The sequence below is a fragment of the Cydia splendana genome, chromosome 26 (assembly GCF_910591565.1).
Source record: "Cydia splendana chromosome 26, ilCydSple1.2, whole genome shotgun sequence".
Lineage (NCBI taxonomy): Eukaryota > Metazoa > Arthropoda > Insecta > Lepidoptera > Tortricidae > Cydia > Cydia splendana.
The window spans coordinates 8855506-8877403 of NC_085985.1; the positions used below are offsets into that span (position 1 = coordinate 8855506).

General features: G+C 40.6%; 1 protein-coding gene across 1 annotated transcript in view; it reads right to left on the bottom strand.

Moving 5' to 3' along the window:
- The window catches only part of LOC134803443 (synaptic vesicular amine transporter), a 63416-nt gene that overhangs the window by 26921 nt on the left and 14597 nt on the right, over positions 1-21898 (bottom strand). Inside the window, exon 3 of the mRNA XM_063776261.1 lies at positions 4710-4847. Within this exon, the coding sequence (XP_063632331.1) occupies positions 4710-4847 (138 nt within the window). The remainder of the gene's footprint in view (positions 1-4709; positions 4848-21898) is intronic.

Consider the following 21898-nt stretch of genomic DNA (forward strand, 5'->3'; position numbering starts at 1 on the left):
AGGCTGGTGTTGAGACAGGGGCAGTAGGGCGTGGGGGCTGCGGTCGCGTCCAGGGACATGGACAGGGGCGCCACGGGGTGTCTGATGTACAGGAACATAAGATAAGATAAATAATACTTTGCGTAGCATTGCTGACGGCGAGGCTGGTGTTGAGACAGGGGCAGTAGGGCGTGGGGGCTGCGGTCGCGTCCAGGGACATGGATAGGGGCGCCTCGGAGTGTCTGATGTCGTACAGGAAAATAAGATAAGATAAGATAGTACCTTGCGTGGCATTGCTGACGGTGAGGCTGGTGTTGAGACAGGGGCAGTAGGGCGTGGGGGCTGCGGTCGCGTCCAGGGACATGGACAGGGGCGCCTCGGGGTGTCTAATGTCGTACAGGAACATAAGATAAGATAAATAGTACCTTGCGTGGCATTGCTGACGGCGAGGCTGGTGTTGAGACAGGGGCAGTAGGGCGTGGGGGCTGCGGTCGCGTCCAGGGACATGGACAGGGGCGCCACGGGGTGTCTAATGTCGTACAGGAACATAAGATAAGATAAATAATACTTTGCGTAGCATTGCTGACGGCGAGGCTGGTGTTGAGACAGGGGCAGTAGGGCGTGGGGGCTGCGGTCGCGTCCAGGGACATGGACAGGGGCGCCTCGGAGTGTCTGATGTACAGGAACATAAGATAAGATAAATAGTACCTTGCGTGGCATTGCTGACGGCGAGGCTGGTGTTGAGACAGGGGCAGTAGGGCGTGGGGGCTGCGGTCGCGTCCAGGGACATGGATAGGGGCGCCTCGGAGTGTCTGATGTCGTACAGGAAAATAAGATAAGATAAGATAGTACCTTGCGTGGCATTGCTGACGGTGAGGCTGGTGTTGAGACAGGGGCAGTAGGGCGTGGGGGCTGCGGTCGCGTCCAGGGACATGGACAGGGGCGCCTCGGGGTGTCTGATGTACAGGAACATAAGATAAGATAAATAATACCTTGCGTGGCATTGCTGACGGCGAGGCTGGTGTTGAGACAGGGGCAGTAGGGCGTGGGGGCAGCGGTCGCGTCCAGGGACATGGAGAGGGGCGCCTCGGGGTGTCTGATGTACAGGAACATAAGATAAGATAAATAGTACCTTGCGTGGCATTGCTGACGGCGAGGCTGGTGTTGAGACAGGGGCAGTAGGGCGTGGGGGCTGCGGTCGCGTCCAGGGACATGGACAGGGGCGCCACGGGGTGTCTGATGTACAGGAACATAAGATAAGATAAATAATACTTTGCGTAGCATTGCTGACGGCGAGGCTGGTGTTGAGACAGGGGCAGTAGGGCGTGGGGGCTGCGGTCGCGTCCAGGGACATGGATAGGGGCGCCTCGGAGTGTCTGATGTCGTACAGGAAAATAAGATAAGATAAGATAGTACCTTGCGTGGCATTGCTGACGGTGAGGCTGGTGTTGAGACAGGGGCAGTAGGGCGTGGGGGCTGCGGTCGCGTCCAGGGACATGGACAGGGGCGCCTCGGGGTGTCTAATGTCGTACAGGAACATAAGATAAGATAAATAGTACCTTGCGTGGCATTGCTGACGGCGAGGCTGGTGTTGAGACAGGGGCAGTAGGGCGTGGGGGCTGCGGTCGCGTCCAGGGACATGGACAGGGGCGCCTCGGGGTGTCTAATGTCGTACAGGAACATAAGATAAGATAAATAGTACCTTGCGTGGCATTGCTGACGGCGAGGCTGGTGTTGAGGCAGGGGCAGTAGGGCGTGGGGGCTGCGGTCGAGTCCAGGGACATGGACAGGGGCGCCTCGGGGTGTCTGATGTACAGGAACATAAGATAAGATAAATAGTACCTTGCGTAGCATTGCTGACGGCGAGGCTGGTGTTGAGACAGGGGCAGTAGGGCGTGGGGGCTGCGGTCGCGTCCAGGGACATGGACAGGGGCGCCTCGGGGTGTCTAATGTCGTACAGGAACATAAGATAAGATAAATAATACTTTGCGTAGCATTGCTGACGGCGAGGCTGGTGTTGAGACAGGGGCAGTAGGGCGTGGGGGCTGCGGTCGCGTCCAGGGACATGGATAGGGGCGCCTCGGAGTGTCTGATGTCGTACAGGAAAATAAGATAAGATAAGATAGTACCTTGCGTGGCATTGCTGACGGCGAGGCTGGTGTTGAGACAGGGGCAGTAGGGCGTGGGGGCTGCGGTCGCGTCCAGGGACATGGACAGGGGCGCCTCGGGGTGTCTAATGTCGTACAGGAACATAAGATAAGATAAATAGTACCTTGCGTGGCATTGCTGACGGCGAGGCTGGTGTTGAGACAGGGGCAGTAGGGCGTGGGGGCTGCGGTCGCGTCCAGGGACATGGACAGGGGCGCCTCGGGGTGTCTAATGTCGTACAGGAACATAAGATAAGATAAATAATACTTTGCGTAGCATTGCTGACGGCGAGGCTGGTGTTGAGACAGGGGCAGTAGGGCGTGGGGGCTGCGGTCGCGTCCAGGGACATGGATAGGGGCGCCTCGGAGTGTCTGATGTCGTACAGGAAAATAAGATAAGATAAGATAGTACCTTGCGTGGCATTGCTGACGGCGAGGCTGGTGTTGAGACAGGGGCAGTAGGGCGTGGGGGCTGCGGTCGCGTCCAGGGACATGGACAGGGGCGCCTCGGGGTGTCTAATGTCGTACAGGAACATAAGATAAGATAAATAGTACCTTGCGTGGCATTGCTGACGGCGAGGCTGGTGTTGAGACAGGGGCAGTAGGGCGTGGGGGCTGCGGTCGCATCTGGGGACATGGACAGGGGCGCCTCGGGGTGTCTGATGTACAGGCAGGGTTGGGCAGTATTTCAATTACATGTATTTGAAATACGTATTTGAAATACATTTTTGTATTTTGTATTTGTATTTCAAATACTACCTGGAAAAGTATTTTGTATTTGTATTTCAAATACTACCTGGAAAAGTATTTTGTATTTGGTATTTCAAATACTGCACTCACATGTATTTTGTATTTTGTATTTCAAATACTTCAAGCATCAAAATACATTTCTACAAAATACATTTTATTAAATTCTATAATCCTAAAATGGAACGTTTATTTAAATATAATGTACGACTTGTACGAGGGCAAATACAATGCGCGAGCTATTCTGCGCGGAACTTTTCGTCAACAGCCAGGGTATAGGGTCATTGCAGTAGTTTCCGTCCATGCTCTAGTTTTAGACCACTTGACAGATTAGCAAATAATATATTTCATTTTTAATTTACTACTTGCGAAATATAATTTTGATATGTAGACATATATACAGGTTGTTCTAGCCATTGGACAAAGCCGAAATGTATATATGCATTAGGGTATTTAGAACCAGTATACAAAGTATCATAACAATCGGTGTAGCGGTTACGAAGAAATTAACAAATTACGTTTTTTTTACTTTGGAGCAACCTGTATGTGTTAGTAGCTCCTGAGGTAATAAATAGTATGAAACCTTCTTCGACCGTTTTGATTATCTTTTTTATTTATGACATTAATAAGATTCTGTCTTTTTACAAATGGCATCATTGCCGCACATTTTCAAACAAATTGTCAAAAGCACTGCCAATGATTAATACAGTATGTTTCTTTTTGTTGTCGATTATTGGAAATAACTTTTGTTTGATAATTTATTTTTTTATCTTTTGTTCTAATTAAAAAAATATTACCGTTAGAGCATTTCTGAGAAGTAACCGTACGTGGGATTTCAGGGTTAGTCCAATGGCTAAGGTCAGCCTGTATATATTGTTTCGGCATTAAGGATTGAAATCAGTCCAAATTTGTGCAGCAATGTAGGTTTATATTCAAATTTCGCAAGTGGACGAAAACTAGAGCTGGACGAAAACTAGAGCTGGACGAAAACTAGCGCAATGACCCTATAAGTTTTTAGGAAAGGATATTCGTTAAAAAAACTAAATGACTAAACAAAAAAATTTAAAGGTATTTTGTATTTGAAATACATTATTTTAAACACTGTATTTTGTATTTCAAATTTGTATTTTGTATTTCAAATACCCGTCACCAAAGTAATTTGTATTTGGTATTTCAAATACTTTTAAAAATGTATTTTGTAATTTGTATTTGAAATACGTGGAAGCCAGTATTTTGCCCAACCCTGTGTACAGGAACATAAGATAAGATAAATAATACCTTGCGTGGCATTGCTGACGGCGAGGCTGGTGTTGAGACAGGGGCAGTAGGGCGTGGGGGCTGCGGTCGCGTCCAGGGACATGGACAGGGGCGCCTCGGGGTGTCTGATGTACAGGAACATAAGATAAGATAAATAGTACCTTGCGTAGCATTGCTGACGGCGAGGCTGGTGTTGAGACAGGGGCAGTAGGGCGTGGGGGCTGCGGTCGCGTCCAGGGACATGGACAGGGGCGCCTCGGGGTGTCTGATGTCGTACAGGAACATAAGATAAGATAAATAGTACCTTGCGTGGCATTGCTGACGGCGAGGCTGGTGTTGAGACAGGGGCAGTAGGGCGTGGGGGCTGCGGTCGCGTCCAGGGACATGCACAGGGGCGCCTCGGGGTGTCTGATGTACAGGAACATAAGATAAGATAAATAGTACCTTGCGTGGCATTGCTGACGGCGAGGCTGGTGTTGAGACAGGGGCAGTAGGGCGTGGGGGCTGCGGTCGAATCCAGGGACATGGAGAGTGGCGCCTCGGGGTGTCTGATGTACAGGAACATAAGATAAATAGTACCTTGCGTGGCATTGCTGACGGCGAGGCTGCTGTTGAGGCAGGGGCAGTAGGGCGTGGGGGCTGCGGTCGAGTCCAGGGACATGGAGAGGGGCGCATCGGGGTGTCTGATGTCGTACAAGAACTCCGGGATGATTGGGACTGTGGAACATAAGATAAGATAAATATTATTTCCTTTAAAGAGAAGTTTTTGGTAAAAAATCATAAGAGTAGAAAAAGAGTCTTTACAGTACATATGGTGCTACTTTTTAGTTTAAAGTTTAAGGGTCGTTCTCTCATTTCGTGCAAATCGGTGATGTTCTCTCGATTTGTAAATTTTCTTTTAAATGGTAAATTTTTGGGTTTTCATGCATTGTGGATTCATTTATTGACACTTTTATGCTAAAGGCACCTTCGTAACCTTATTACTTTTCATTTAATAAGACTGGTGGTAATGAACTACGCGCTGGTAATGAAATGGGCATGGATGGTAATTTTATCAGTGGACGGTAATGAAACAAACTTATGAAATCGCAATAAAAAAACTTTATTTAACGAAAATTAACACCATTAATATAATTAACAACATTAAAATCACGTGTCTCAAGCGCTGTGCAGACGATCAAGCCGACTTAACAAATATTCCGGCTTGACATTCGCGACTTATGATTTACCACCTAGCTTGTAGCAATTGTCAAGCACAATTTACGTAATTGAAGACGTATTTCGTATTGTTTATTTATTTAATGTTTACACAGCACTACATCAGTCTTATCACCAACACACTGAGAAACTACATACTTTAATTTAAAATTAACATCCAAATGCCACTCCATCCACCGCAGCTCCATAAACTCGCAAAATCTCAAGCAAGGGTTATATTTCTAATGTCCGGTACAAAAAGTCTTACAAGCCTCTCTACTAGTTCAAGGCAGTCAGAGTCTCCACGAAAAGCCCAACAAGCTAAAAGTAGTAGGCTTAAGTTGTGCCTCACCTCCAAAAACATGAAGCCCAGGGTTCCTAAAATAAATATTTTTTGGTAATACATCCTAAGGAAATTCTTTTGACCTTTTACAATAGTAGAATGTACGTTGACTCGTAAGGGATCCAGGCTATCCAGGACGCCTCCAACTTGCTTCTGACCAGAACATTGTAAAAAACTTTTATGGGGCAAGGGAAATGGAATTCTCTGACGTTGCGAGTGACAAAGCCTAATCTACTGAATCTACAGTGGCAAGTGCTTTGATGTGGTCGTGAAATGTTAGCCGCGTATCGAATATGACCGCAAGATCCTTTACTGAGACGACTCTTGTTATTACAAGAGTCTATTGACCCAAGAGTCTATTGGCTCAGGTCCAAGAAAATATTGAGCATGTGTAGGAAATAGGGCTCGATTAAAACTACACACTTGACACTTAGCCGCATTGAAAGTCAGTTTGTTATCCCGACTCCATTGGAACAGAGATGAAACATCCTCCTGCAGCAACTTACAATCCTCCTCCTTCTTAACTCAATATACCAATTTAAGATCGTCGGCGTAGAGTAGACAACGAGCGTTATGGATAACCGAGAGCAGGTCATTGACCATTATTCCAAATAGGAAAGGCCCCAAGATTGAATCTTGGCTGTCACCAGAACGAGTATGGTACGGATCTGGTACGAAGTGGCCATGCTGGTCGTTGCGTACTGCGGTTGATCACGCAGATAACTGGCAAAAATGTTAAGCAAATGTGAATTGAACCCAATAGCGTCTAGTTTGTGTAGGAATACATCGTTATCCATACGATTGAAGGCTTTTCGGAAATCATAATACAGGACGTCTACCAGGATACCCATATCCAGATGCTCTGAGATGGTGTAAACCAAGGTCAGGTTAGTTTCCACAGACCGTTTCGCTCTGAAACCATGCGGAGTGTTGCACAGGAATAATGGTTTCACTTGTTTCGACAACGTGCCATGGAGTATGGACTCAAACAGCTTTGCTAAAGCTGAACGAAAAGAATACCTTGACTTTGGGATCGGTCTTACCCGTGAAATCTTCCAATGGTGAGGATATGTACTTGTGGAGAGTATGTACCAGATTAAGCATGAAGTGTATTGGACCATTCTAATGCTCTAAACACCCCTTTAAGATATATGCAGGTACCTACGTAGTCTGGACCAACAGCATAGAAGCCCGAAAAACTTACTTTTGCGTTAAGACCCCTTATGCAGGTACCTAAGTAGTCTGGACCAACAGCATAGAAGCCCGAAAAACTTACTTTGGTGTTAAGACCCCTTACATTTTGGTGAATTAGATCCAGTGAAGGTTTCGAATCAGGATTCCGAACTAAGTATTACTGGTTGGTTTTTGTCTGACTCCCATTGACGTTGGATTTACGAAATGACCACGATTATCGGGCTACATAGTTGGAAATAAACAGGATTCATACATTGTCGAGGGTACTCCTATTTTGAAAGTCTTGGAGTCCCCTTTGAGCTTAAGTTCGTCGACAGTGCACCATGAATAACAGCAGATATGCCCGTATGTCCTCCGATTGTCAAGCTATATTCCACAGATGGATGAACTTGCGATGCTCCATCGCCCTGAGAGGTTTACACCGTTTTTTACTGCTGGTATCAGTTTTCTGAGATTTATCACGCACGGGTTGGGAATTGTCGCTTTTGACAGCGGAGGCACTATTATTACTTATCGGTCTGTGTTTATGTTCATGTAGTTTCTGCCTTTTATTCCAAACATTTGCCCCGTTCTCTACCTTATCGTCGACAGGTACCTGATGATTCCAATTCCAACTCACTTAGTCTCTTAGTAACGTGTCAAATTTCTCAGCACAGTCCTTGAGTGCGGTCTGGTATTGTATGTAGAGCGGCAGGTTATGTTAATCTACTGCGCTCTAGTTAGATCCATAAATCACCAGTTGGGCTCCCCTATATATTATTACATACAGTTTTAAATGCTTATACCAACATACTATTTATAATAACTTAACCCTCTTTCCATTAAATGCACTGCCTCTAATACATTATCATTACCTTCTAAATTCGTTCATTACCTTCCCTGGCAAAATTGGAAGGAAAAGAAATGAATGAAACAGATATGAATGAAGTTTTGGAAGTTTTCGTCGCCTAGGTCGGTTGATATCAGACCTTGATTTCGCAGAATAAGCCACCCGAAAGGCAATCCTAAAACACATCAATTAGGTATAATGTTAATAATGTACAATTGGTACTTACTGTATAAATCACTAGATGGCGATGAAGATTTATCTGAACCACACTCCTTCCCGACACGAGAGAACGTAGGTATTTTCGTCAAAAGTAACATACGGACGACCGCTGCGGTAGCACGCGGCCAACTGACTAACGAACAATGTGTTGTATCCGCGGGAAGTGCCATATACCCTTGCTATATAGCAAAATATAGCTAATCCATTTCTCGCGCCGGTAATGAAGAAAATGCTTGGACCATACACTTATAAGGCTGTATAGTTTTATTGTTAATTTCTTAGAGTATAATATTATACGATATAAAACATAACTAAATTACTTGTTTACTGAACCAAAAAGAAGTTTTCTATTTTTAGTATCTTAAGGTTCAAATGGAGGTCAAAGTATAGCTTCACGCGATACGTGCAGAGAGGAATGAAAATAGTGGGGGTTAATTGTAAATATAAAGAAAATAACCACCTTTTTAGAATTGTTCATGGCGGGCCCATATACTTTAGGTCCTATGTTACAACCTTGCATTGACAGGTATTCGAAAACACCAACACATTTTTGGTAAATTGCAAATAATACCGATTTGCACGAAATGCGAGAATGACCCTTAAAGGGTAGTGACGACCGGTCTGGCCTAGTGGGTAGTGACCCTGCCTATGAAGCCGATGGTCCCGGGTTCGAATCCTGGTAAGGGCATTTATTTGTATGATGATACAGATGGTCATGGTTGTTTTCTATGTTTTTAAGTATTTATATATTATATATATCGTTGTCTGAGTACCCACAACACAAGCCTTCTTGAGCTTACCGTGGGGCTTAGTCAATTTGTGTAAGAAATGTCCTATAATATTTATTTATTTATTTATTATATATATTTATCTAAAAAAAAAAAACAAGAAAGTACTGTAAAACGTTGCACGATACACGTGCGATCAGATAAGTCACAACCCGTGTCGATTTAAAACTAGTGATGTACCGACTATTGATTTGGCCGACTAGCCGACTAATCGGCGCTCGAATGGCCGATTAGTCGGCCGACTAGTCGGCTAGTCGGCCAGATCATTAGTTTCGTATAAGTTTAGGTGAAAAACAATATTTTTGCTCCTTTGGTTGCGCTATTCATCATATTAGCTTGGCTAAAAGGTGTTCTCTACAGGTTTAAAGACCTATCACAAGAATCCTCGTTCAATTTCTGTCTTTAGTTCTTTTATTTTGCGATCCTGAGCAGACCGTCAGTACAGCTTGTAGGAGGTATTTCTAAGGATCTATTTCCCGTACGTAGTCGCCAGTTAAGAACCTATCCCCTGTGGTCAGCCATTACGAGCAACGTACCCTGTCTAAGTCTCTAAATTTAACAATAAAATTGATAGTTCCTCGTGGCTCCACCATTAAAATAATGATAATAAAAAAATAACTACAGAACTTGCACATGAAATTACACGAGAATCAGTTGAGATCGACCTGTAGAGGAAAAAACCAGCCCACCAACATACGATAACGATCAAACGGTCAATTATATGAACAAAAGTTTTCGTATGCAACCCTGAATAGGTATTTTAGTAAAATAAACATAAAACGTATGGTAAATATTGACTGTTGATTTCTATATTTTCTATTTTTCTTTCACTAATAAAGTGCCGACTAATCGGCCATTTTTGCCGACTAGTCGCCGACTAGTCGCCGACTACAAATGTGGCCGGATAGTCGGCTTTCCCGACTAGTCGGCGACTAGTCGGTACATCCCTATTTAAAACACTCCCTTTGGTCGTGTTTTAGTTTATCGCCATTCATTTCGATAGAACTGCTCAACAAAAATACCTAAGTGAAGTCAGACGACGCAACGGAGCAACGCTGTTATGTCGTCACTCGTCGCCCAAATCTAATGTTTAATTTGTCTCTGGTTTTTATTTGTATTCTTTTGTTGTTTTCTTGTATTCTTATTTTGTAGTGTGTCTTGGTTTTTACTGTAATGCTGTGTCACTTATTTGAGTAATGAAATAAAATAAATAGAAGCCCTTTACTTAACGCCTTGGAAGCTAGCTCGCAATGTGTGACCTAGGCAGGCTAACTTTAATGGCCTTTCTAATCTGAGTCGAGGCGAGGATGTCACGTCTCCAATAGCTATTATTTATAGTGATTTCGGGGTCGTGGAGCAAGAGAGCCAGACATCATACAGAATCCAAAGATGAGCCTAATGATGTTGTTAATTATTGTTTATCACCAATAATGATGATTATTTTCCAGATGTTAAGTAGGAAAAAACATTTTTGCATATAATTTGGTGACCCTACTCAATGTGACGTCTTGTCGCTTTCCATACAGCGTATGTCAAAAGTCATAGGGTGACCATAATTACTTAGCAAGGACCGGAAAACCCCTCTTTACGCTTAATCCTATCAATTCGGTAACCCAATCGATTCGGTTACCGTATCATTCGGTAACCCTATCATACTGTTACCTGATTGTAATGGTAACCTTATTGAAACGGTAACCCTAACCTTTAACCGAGTTAATCTCAAAACCCCATCGCGATAGGGTTTTTGTTAAGGGTTTTTAACAGGTTTTCATTCAGTTATGGTAACCTTTATTATCGGTTGCTTACTGGTTTGCTACATTAAAGTAGTTTTAGTGCTGTGCCGTCAGAACTAAAAAAAATACTAAAAAATTTGTTTATTTTATTTAATTTATTTATATTTTGTTGATTTTATTGATTTTACTTATCAAATTTAATTTATTTATTTAATTGATTTAATTTATTGAATTTGTTGAATTTATTTATTTTTTTGAATTTATTTAATTTATTTAATTTAATTAATTTATTTAATTTATTTCATTTATTTAATTAGTTTAATTTGTTATATTTGTTTAATAAATGTAATTAATTTTATTTTATTTATTTTATTTATTTTATTTATTTTATTTATTTTATTTATTTTATTTATTTTATTTATTTTATTTATTTTATTTATTTTATTTATTTTATTTATTTTATTTATTTTATTTATTTTATTTATTTTATTTATTTTATTTATTTTATTTATTTTATTTATTTTATTTATTTTATTTATTTTATTTATTTTATTTATTTTATTTATTTTATTTATTTTATTTATTTTATTTATTTTATTTATTTTATTTATTTTATTTATTTTATTTATTTTATTTATTTTATTTATTTTATTTATTTTATTTATTTTATTTATTTTATTTATTTTATTTATTTTATTTATTTTATTTATTTTATTTATTTTATTTATTTTATTTATTTTATTTATTTTATTTATTTTATTTATTTTATTTATTTTATTTATTTTATTTATTTTATTTATTTTATTTATTTTATTTATTTTATTTATTTTATTTATTTTATTTATTTTATTTATTTTATTTATTTTATTTATTTTATTTATTTTATTTATTTTATTTATTTTATTTATTTTATTTATTTTATTTATTTTATTTATTTTATTTATTTTATTTATTTTATTTATTTTATTTATTTTATTTATTTTATTTATTTTATTTATTTTATTTATTTTATTTATTTTATTTATTTTATTTATTTTATTTATTTTATTTATTTTATTTATTTTATTTATTTTATTTATTTTATTTATTTTATTTATTTTATTTATTTTATTTAATTAATTTATTTAATTTATTAAACTTATTAAACTTATTTAATGTATTTATTTTAATTATTTTAGTTATAATATAATAATATTTATAATAAGAACACACCACACAAGTAGGTATAAAGATAAACAAAGGAAAGGCAAAAAAACTTGTTTGTGCTGGAGGCTTCATAGACCGCCCATGCCAACCTCGGTTATTCAATAATAAGTTGAATTTAAGTGTGCGTAAAGATTACAATCGTTTGAACTGGTCAAAAACCTCATAATGAGGTAACTGAATAGACTGGGTTTTTATTTCGGTTACCGGTAACAGAGGTTAACTCGATCTGATACGGTTACCGAATCAAAGTGTTACCTTATTAAGCGGTTACCGTTATGGTAGGGGTTTTTATAAACACCTCTAAAATAACCCTATGAAAAACCCCGGTTAAGGTAACCGGTTCCTGTCCCTGTTACTTAGTATATCATTAATTTTACTTGAAAAATAAGAATAATTCAAGTAATTATCTTTTAATCAAATACTACCATATGATAATGTGGATCATTACAGAGTCAGAAAAAGTGGTTCTGGATCACGACCCGAAATCACCCTGTATATCCTAGCTAACACTGTGTAACAAGGAAAGCAGTTAACAATATAGTTTTCTCTCTCTTTGAGATAATAGGGGAATACAAAACTTTTTTTATTAAATAGGGAATTACGCAAAACTCTGTGTAGGGGGCGCCACTACCACTATCCATCACAATCTGGGGGTCTACCGCGAAACAAAAAAATCGAAATTTCGTTATCTAACATCTCTATCACTCTTGCATATTCGAGCGATAAAGAGGCAGATAGCTAAATTTCGATTTTCGCATTTCCCGGTTGCATTGCAACAAACCGCCTTGATGCATCAATGTCATATTTTATTGTGTGTGAAAACTTGTCAAAAATCAGTTTAAGGCACAGTAGGTATAAGTTACTTTATGGTTTAATACTAGCTACCATAGTGCTGCACTCTGGCGGCAGAAGTTTTCCGTAATACCCCCTAATGGATTTCTTTTTAGGGTTCCGTACCCAAAGGGTAAAACGGGACCCTATTACTAAGACTTCGCTGTCCGTCCGTCCGTCCGTCCGTCCGTCCGTCCGTCTGTCACCAGGCTGTATCTCACGAACCGTGATAGCTAGACAGTTGAAATTTTCACAGATGATGTATTTCTGTTGCCGCTATAACAACAAATACTAAAAACAGAATAAAATAAAGATTTAAATGGGGCTCCCATACAACAAACGTGATTTTTGACCAAAGTTAAGCACCGTCGGCGGGAGTGGTCAGTATTTGGATGGGTGACCGTTTTTTTTTTGCTTTTTTTTTGTTTTTTTTTTTGCATTATGGTACGGAACTACGGAACCCTTCGTGCGCGAGTCCGACTCGCACTTGCCCGGTTTTTTAAATTACCTACCTCTACTCATAATCACGAGCTCTTTCAATAGGATCACAGAATAAATAATTACCACCGTACAGAAAGGACACTTCCTACAAAACCGAAGTTTGATAGCGATTCAGGGACGAATCATGCTGTCCCTTTCTAATGTATGGCACTATACCTTTCGGCTATTTACGGTTGTCAAAAGTCAAGCCATTATATCTTATCTGTGGTCGTGCACGCAAAGGTACGTCAAGTGGTGCCAACCCTAATAATTGCTCGGAGCAATGCTGAGCCGAACGGAGCCGAGTTTGCCCGAAGTCAGGAGTGTCTCCCCACTGATAGGATTAAAAATTGTTCTAATCGTTTCATATAACGCATTCACTGCCGGGAACCTAGGAACAAACTTGTATGGCGGTGAACGCACATGTGCGTTGGGGGCAGTGAATGTGATAATACACTTCCGTAACGTTAATTCCGTTACCGTAATTACGAACTCTGTGAAAAATGGTAACGACCTGTAAAAAAAGTTACACTTTTTAAAATGGCTTCTCTTTTTTTAATGGTGCGATATTGTGACCTAGATTCCGTTATAATTTCCTACATTAAGAGCCAACGGGAGTGGTCATTTCTCCATACAAACGTACTCCTCGTTTTCCTCCGTGGTTTTTGAAGCTAGAGCAATGATTTTTTCAACACAGATTAATATTGTCAATATCTGTGTCGGACCGTTTTGCTTTTTTTGATATTTTTGTTTTTTAAGGCGCTACAGCCCTTCAAAAATGGCCAAAATGGCCTAATTGACTATGCCGCAATGAGAGGCGTGGCATTCAAAACTGATATCAATTAGCCAAAAAAGCAAAACGGTCCGACACAGACAATTGCATAATCATTTAGATTTCCAAATTTGGTTACGATTGGTTAAGTTTTGGAGGAGGAAACAGAGGAGTACGAAACCTCGATTTTTGAGATTATTACGCAGGATTTTTCGCCTTGTCCTTATCGCACTACTTTTAGGTGCCGCTTCCGTTAGCGAGACGGGTATATTTACCTAAAATATTTAAAACTCAGCTCCTGTTTCGTCTTAAACAATGTCTGACGTTATCAAGATGTACGCTATGCGGGTCTCTCGCTTTAATACGGGGACAAAAGATGAGACAAAATGTTATCCATTGTCTAATATTTTATATAAGGTGGTATATACTAGTGCTCGACATGCTAATGCCCAATAGATGACACCTTGCTGTCACCTCTATTGACAATGACTTAAGGGGCCCACTGATTAACAGTCCGCCGGACGGTATCGGACTGTCAGTTGTTCGGAACTGTCAAAATTTTGTTCTAACTGACAGGCCGATACCCTCCGGGGGACTGTTAATCAGTGGGCCCCTTTAAGTTTCAAGATGACATGTACTGGGACCGCGTCGAGCACCAGTACAGTCACCTGCAGTAATATACTCTTCAAAGGCCGCAAAAATATGTGACACGCTCTTATGACTCTACAAATAAGATCGTGTCATATATTTTTGCAGCGTTCGTTGTGTATATTATTGCAGGTGACTGTACCACCACCCGTGTGTTTTTAATTTTTGTGTCAGATATTAAAAAAGCTAATTTGAATGAAAAAGTTGTGATAGGGAGTCAGAAACAAAACACGTAGAAATTTGGAACATACTGTACATAGCACTACATAGAAATTAAAACAGAAAGTCACATACATAAATAACCTAAATTATTTCTTGACAATTAATCTAAGATACGGGCGCGTATTTTAGAATTATTATCTTGTAGAGTTTGCTTCTCTTTCCGCACAAACTCTATTGTGTAATATACTTAAGCATCGGAAGGGAGGCGGCATTCGCACTATTTCCCCTCTGCCGAGGTACAAGATTAGCGCGTCAATCTAATCTAGCGCGGGTAATAAAACTAGTTGCACTTGGATTTTTCACTAGACCGAGTCCAGACGCGCGCGTGAACACTGCTGCACAAAAATGCCGGTTTGCTCGGTTTTTTGTTATAAAAAGAGGTCGGGGACATCAAATTTACAAAAAGAAAGTGTTACATTTCACTTGTAATATTTTTTTTACATATCATACGTTTAATTACATTCAAACACAATTATTATATTTTAGTCTCATGTAATTGTTGGATTTATCGATTTTGCTCGCTCAGTACAAATTGCGGATCGGTCGAGCGACAAATCCGACTTCTCATCTCTCAGAATACAATAACATACTTCAACGAAAATGTGTTAGTGTGCGTGTTGTGACACTTGTCACTCGTCCGTACACAAAAAGAGATCGAGGTTTGCAAGATTTGTCTTTGACGTGTGTCATTTTCTATGTATTTGTGTCGTCATTACAGATTGGATTTTGTATGTAAGTGTGTGAGAAGTGCGACTGTGTGCACCTTTCCCCCCCGCGAAAAATGGCAGAAAGATTTGTACGGTGAGATATCGCTTGGGCCCCTCCCTTCCGATGTATCGGAAGCCGGTATTGCTCGAAGGTAATATAGGTAGATAATACTTGTAATATAATTCATTTATCCTTCTCCTTTGTATCAGTCAAAAATTAGTATTTTTTTACTTTTGTCAGTATAGCTGGTCAAACTGTCAGTAAATAAGAACAAAAAAACGATACTCATCCTCTTCTTTTGGGTGCTAGTACTAGTGTAAGACAAAGATAGTATCATTCTTTCTGTCTATGTTTGAAATGAGACAGTCCTTTGACAAACTATATATCCTAGCAAATTCTGAAGACAACTTTCTCGAGTGTACCGTTAAAGCAAAATTCAAAAACTAAATGGAATCTGTCAAAATCGTTAACCAATCAGAGACGAGAACACTCGATGGGAGTTTTGAAAGCCAATCGCGGAGCGTGGCGTTGACAGCTCATTTCCCGCGTAGTGTTGTGCTGAAACCGGTATTCAAGGGTAATAGGCTCCTATAAATATTGCGGAAAAACCGGAGAAATTGTAATAATATACCTATTTACAAACAAGATATATACAGTGGTATTACTAAACGAAATTAAAAACTAGCTTAGATCTAAAATAGGCCCTTGAGGCATTGTACCAAGGATGCTGGCGGCATTTCCTAGCTGTATCGCAATGCTGATACGTTGTGCGAGGTAGCCGCCAGCTCTTCGGTCGCCAGTTACGTCAACCAGACGTTTCGCGATTTCTGCGAGCAACTTGTGTGCGCTGGGACCCCATGGACCTAGAGTTTCAACTCCAAATAATACCTATTTTATATTTAGGGTATTTAGGTTTCCGTAATTAACAAGGAAATGCTATATTTTTGTCCCTCCTGTCTCTCTGCTCGTGAATCAAACAGGCAGATTATAGTTCAATAAGTCAATCTAATTTGAGTTAGGTAAAAGCCTACAGATTATAATTGCCATCCCAACACATAGGCCAGTATTTAGTCCATCGCTTTCACCCAATACCTAGCCTAGTTCATGCTAGTCCTGGTTTCCCCTCTGGGTTGGAAGGTCAGATGGCAGTCGCTTTCGTAAAAACTAGTGCCTCAAGCGGACCCCAAGCTCCCATGAGCTGTGGCAAAATTGCCAGGATAACGCGAGGATGAAGAAGGGACCTAGCCTAGTTCATTTTAGATTCCATCAACTCTCAATAGTCCTTACACCCTGGCGGGTGCTGCCTCTGCGTGCGTCCCACGACACGGGCAAGGGCAGCATCCGCTCAATGTACCCCTTACATCATATTAAAATATCAAAAGGGCCTCTACGTGTCCGGCTCCGCGCACGCCTCCCAAATGTTCACACTATTATTCCGTGATGGGGACTTACATAAACTCTTTTAACACTACCTTTAAATACAGCTCGACCTTAAAAATTTTAAACCTTTTAAGAAAAGAAAAATGTAAAGAATTTATCAGCATTATTTATGTTCACGACACGAAACAAAGAGTTCTATTATTCTTGTTTAAGCTCGTAAATAAATATTAAAATACTTTAGTCGGTCCTTTAGATACTGACTTTGATGTAGGTATAATGAATAATCGGGGCCTTCAGGCCAAGATAAGTTACAGGTACTTTCTGTATATTATAGCCATTATAGGTCTACCACTTCTATCAGGCAGTTGGTAAACAAGTAGCGTAGCGTATGGACGCCTGCAGTTCCAGAGATGTTACAAGCATGCGCGTTGCCGACCCTAAATAAATAAATCATAAATCAATATTTCTACGATTTCGGAAGAAAGTAGTACACATCCTTAATCCCTCTTTATAGAATCATCGCTCCAGTCCCCCTTTTTCCCTTTTTTCCCCCTCTGGTTAGAACGGACGCCAAAGGACGCTTTGATCAAAACTAGTGCTTACGCCAATTCTCGGGATTAGTGCTACTCTATATGCCGTGGCATAAAACTGGAACAACGCTATAGTTCGTTTTTTTTAGCATTAGAATGAAGGTAAGCGATCTGAAAAACGCTTTTTAAAAATCAGTAACTATTAAAAAGTAGGTACTTATGAAAGCAGAAGAGTATACATTATTGTATTAGATTCGTATTTGTTACATATTTGCCATGACTTATTTTTAAAACGTGTTTTTCAATAAAAAGACACATCAAGATTGTTTACCTTATTTCTAATGCTAAAAAAAACCGGGCAAGTGCGAGTCGGACTCGCGCACGAAGGGTTCCGTACCATAATGAAAAAAAAAACGGAAAAAAAACGGTCACCCATCCAAGTACTGACCACGCCCGACGTTGCTTAACTTTGGTCAAAAAACACGTGTGTTTTTAGTATTTGTTGTTATAGCGGCAACAGAAATACATCATCTGTGAAAATTTCAACTGTCTAGCTATCACGGTTCGTGAGATACAGTCTGATGACAGACAGACGGACGGACGGACGGACGGACGGACGGACAGCGAAGTCTTAGTAATAGGGTCCCGTTTTACTTTTTGGATACGGAACCCTAAAAACGAACTAGAGGTAGACACAAAAGTACATTATTTTAAAAAATCACCTCTGAATAGACAATAACCAATAACACGCTGTATAGAATCACCCTGATTCTCAAGATGGCCACTCGACCGTCCAATCGCCAGAGTGGCTCATGTCTTATTCATTAGGTGTTGGGTTCGATTGTACTTGCCTTGAGTACAGTCCGCTCCGCAAGTAGGAAACTCTATCATTATGACATATCATATAGTCTGACAAAAAACGAACGAAAAAGGCGGCAAATTGGAAAAATTTAAGCGCGAATAGTAGATCTCCTAAGGTAACCGTACTAGTGCTCGACATGCTAATGCCCAAATAGATGACATCTTGCTGTCACCTCTATTGACAATTACTTAAGTTTTAAGACGACATGTACGTACTCGTACTGGGACCGCGTCGAGCACCAGTACGTTTACCTTATATAACATTTGTATTTCGTGTGTTCGTCCTAATGACAAGAGGGTATTTGACTGTATTTAAAATAAATTATTTTACACCATGCATGAAATAAAGCACCAGAGGATTAATAGAGAAACGTAGACAGCAGTTATTTTTAGACACAATTTATATTTTAAAACCCGTATATGGAGTAGAGAAATAGGAGAGGCATGACGGTAGGACACCTCACACGGCATGACAACTTTTTCCATCCAAGCATCCTGGAAGGCAGGATTGAAAAAACAAGAGAAGGAGAGACCTAGGATTACTTATCTCAGCCAAATAAAAAATAATGAGTCCTATGAGGAAATTAAAAGACTGGCACAAGAAATAAATGAGTGGCGATTACTCCACCGACAAGAGTATGATAATGATAATGATAATATGGAGTATATTATGGATAATATGGAGTGTCAAGGCCTAAAGCATGACTAGTAGCTGTGGCCCTCAGCCTTAAGTCCTCTAGCTGTAACCCAATTGCTTTGACATTACCGCCTCTATCGTACTCCCTTACAAACCAAATTCACCATTATCTAACTTGCAATAAGGCTCTTTTTCCAACGTTATCGTAAGGTGGAGTTAGGACCTTTTAAAGGGAAACGACGCAATTTTCCGCGATCAAAGTGGAAGTCACTTAAACGCCACAGGCGCCGCGCCGCGTAGGGATGGGACATCGCTTTACCGGTTTTTTTTATCGCTTTTTTTATATTAAAAACACCATCAACAACAGACGGGGAAAAATGATTGGACATTTGTTACGGCACGACAACTTCTTTAAAACCATCATAGAAGGCAAGATAAAAGGAAAGAGGCAGGGGCAGACCTAGACGTAGCTATGTAGACCAAATAAAAGAAAAAGCTGGTGTCGCGTCGTATCATGAGGTTGACCTCATGATACGACGCGACACCAGCTTATGAGATGGAGAAATGGAAAATACTCCACCGACAAGAGGATACCTCTTAAATTGAAGAAGATAGCTTTAACCTCAATCGGAAGACATCATCATTGGCCACATCATCTGTTGTAGATGTTTGTTGCGGCGCGGCGCTTGTGTATTTATGGGGTCCCGCATCGCCGTTGATGGCTAACTATAAAGTCCTATAGCAGCGCGGCATTTCTTGCCACATCGATCACATATCCATGAGTATTCTCCCGACCCTCACCTACGGCGCTCAGACTTGGTCTTTGACTAATGCTTAAAAGGTTTCCCTCAAGGTTTGCCAGAGAGCGATGGGGCGCAGTATTCTCGGTGTCAAATTGACTGACAGAATCAGATATTCCATCTTGCGCTCCAAAACCAAAGTAGCCGACGTAGCCCTGACAGCCGCTTAAATGGGTCTGGGGCGGACATCTGCCGTATGCCAAACGACTTGTGGGCCAAGAAAACTAAACGAGTGGACATCAAATATAGTGCGGCGTCACGGCAGACCTCGAAGGAGATGGCGGCACGATCTTGACGTCATTCGGAAAGATTGGCCTAATATTGCCATAGAACGAGACGCGTGAAGAAAGAGGGAGGCCTTTGCCCAGCAGTGGGTCACAACAGGCTAACAAATAGGTAATAATAAATAAATAACCTAAAAAATATTTGGGTATGTTTACCTACTAAATTTTATTTGGCACTTATACAGAAATGTAAAAGAGTGAATCTGTAAAAATAAAATCTTATGTAGTGTCCGTGTGAGCTAAATCTGCACTGAGTTTACAATGGCAGAGTGTGAAAGTGCCACTATAAGCGTCGTATTTTTCATAGAAATTTGATGTTTATGGTGGTTTGTCAAGTCTGTGCAAAGTTAGGTTGGTCCGACTTTAGTGAGACCTTTTTAGGGTTCCTTACTCATTCTGTAGTCAATTATTTATCATGCCGATGACAAATACTGTTCCGTAGCCTATGGACTTCGAAAACAAGTGTGCGAATAGGGCTTTGACTGGTCTTGGGTCCAAATAGGGTTGGCAACTCTCAACGGTTTGCATAAATGGCGCCATCATAGCTTGCCCCTTTTTCTATTAGATTTGGCTTAAAAGGCTGGCATCCAGGGTATTAAAAAAACAAAAATTTGACTCAATTCTAGGGATTGACAGGGCAAGCTATGATGGCGCCATCTGCTAAAAACTTCCACCGGCCAACCCCATTTCATGAACACATTTAGTAATTTCATAAATGCTTTTAGTTCAGTAGTTTCCATAAAAAATTATTCAACAAAAACGATTTTCTTGAAGGTTTTTAATCTATTTTATTACAAGAGTAAAGGTTTTATGTAATATTTATTCACGGCAGATTTGGTTATGAATAACAAAGTAATGAGTAGGTACCTACTGATCTGGAAATAGCAAAGATGGACGAATATCTAATATTAAAAAGCTAAATATACCTATAGCCGGTCAAACAACTTTGTCAGTAGAAAAAGGCACGAAATGAAAAAATCTACGGAACGAGCACCCTTCGCGCCTAAATTTTCAGGGTTCCGAACCCAAAGGGTAAAAACGGGACCCTATTACTAAGTCTTCGCTGTCCGTCTGTCTGTCACCAGCCTGTATCTCATGAACCGTGATAGCCAGGCCTAGGATTTTCAGTCGCCAACCAAAAAACCTAAAGCTATAAAGGTGGAATATTTATTACATTTTATAACAGACAAAAAAATCGAAATATATAGGTATAAATAAATTCCCGGTTAAACTATCACTGGACATCACTATTAGTCGCAGCTCTATTACTCGGCTAACTAGATTAGTGCTCAGTTTAGTTAGTTTCAAATTTGCTGCAAATGGAGTTAAATCTCCGTGTCCAAAGTTCAAACAACACGCCGTGATAAACAATCTCGTTTAATTTCAAAGGCTCTGGTGTGTAACTTATTTTAACACATTCAGGGCCAAGAACCCGACTGTCGGGTACACTGTTCGTAGCGACTACGTGCTCCATACGGCAAAGACGTGGCTACGCGCTACGAGCGTAACCCGTAGCACTTAGTGGCAATGAATGTGTTAAGAGTAAAACCGCCGCCATACAATCGAAGTAAAAGATGACTCACGCTAGACCGGGCCGAAGCTTCCGCAGGGCCATCTTAAACTGTGCTGGGGCCATGGCCAAATAACAATTTGGGGCCCTTTTGGAAAGTAAAGAAAGCTAATTAAACTAACATTTTTCTACTATGATCTCCTATTTATGGGTAATCAAATATACTGTTACTGTCTGTCCTTTGGGGCCCCCTGAGGATGGGGGCCCTGGGCACGGGCCCCGTGTGCCCTTATGATAAAGACGGTACTGAGCTTTCGGCACGTCGTTTTCATATTGACCGCACCACGTGATCACCGATCAGCCCTCATTGAAAATGACATGTCGGACGCCACGGCCCGGTCAAGCGGGAGTCATCCTGTAGGACTCATTATAAAACAAAATTTTGAAATAACTTTCTCGGAATAAGTTGCCAAGCGGACGCTAGGCTGCCGTGAGCCGTGGCAGTGGCAAAATGCCGGGATAACGCGAGGAAGATGATGATTCTGTAATAACAATTGTCATGAACAGCCTAACATATGTAGCCTAAATCTATTTAA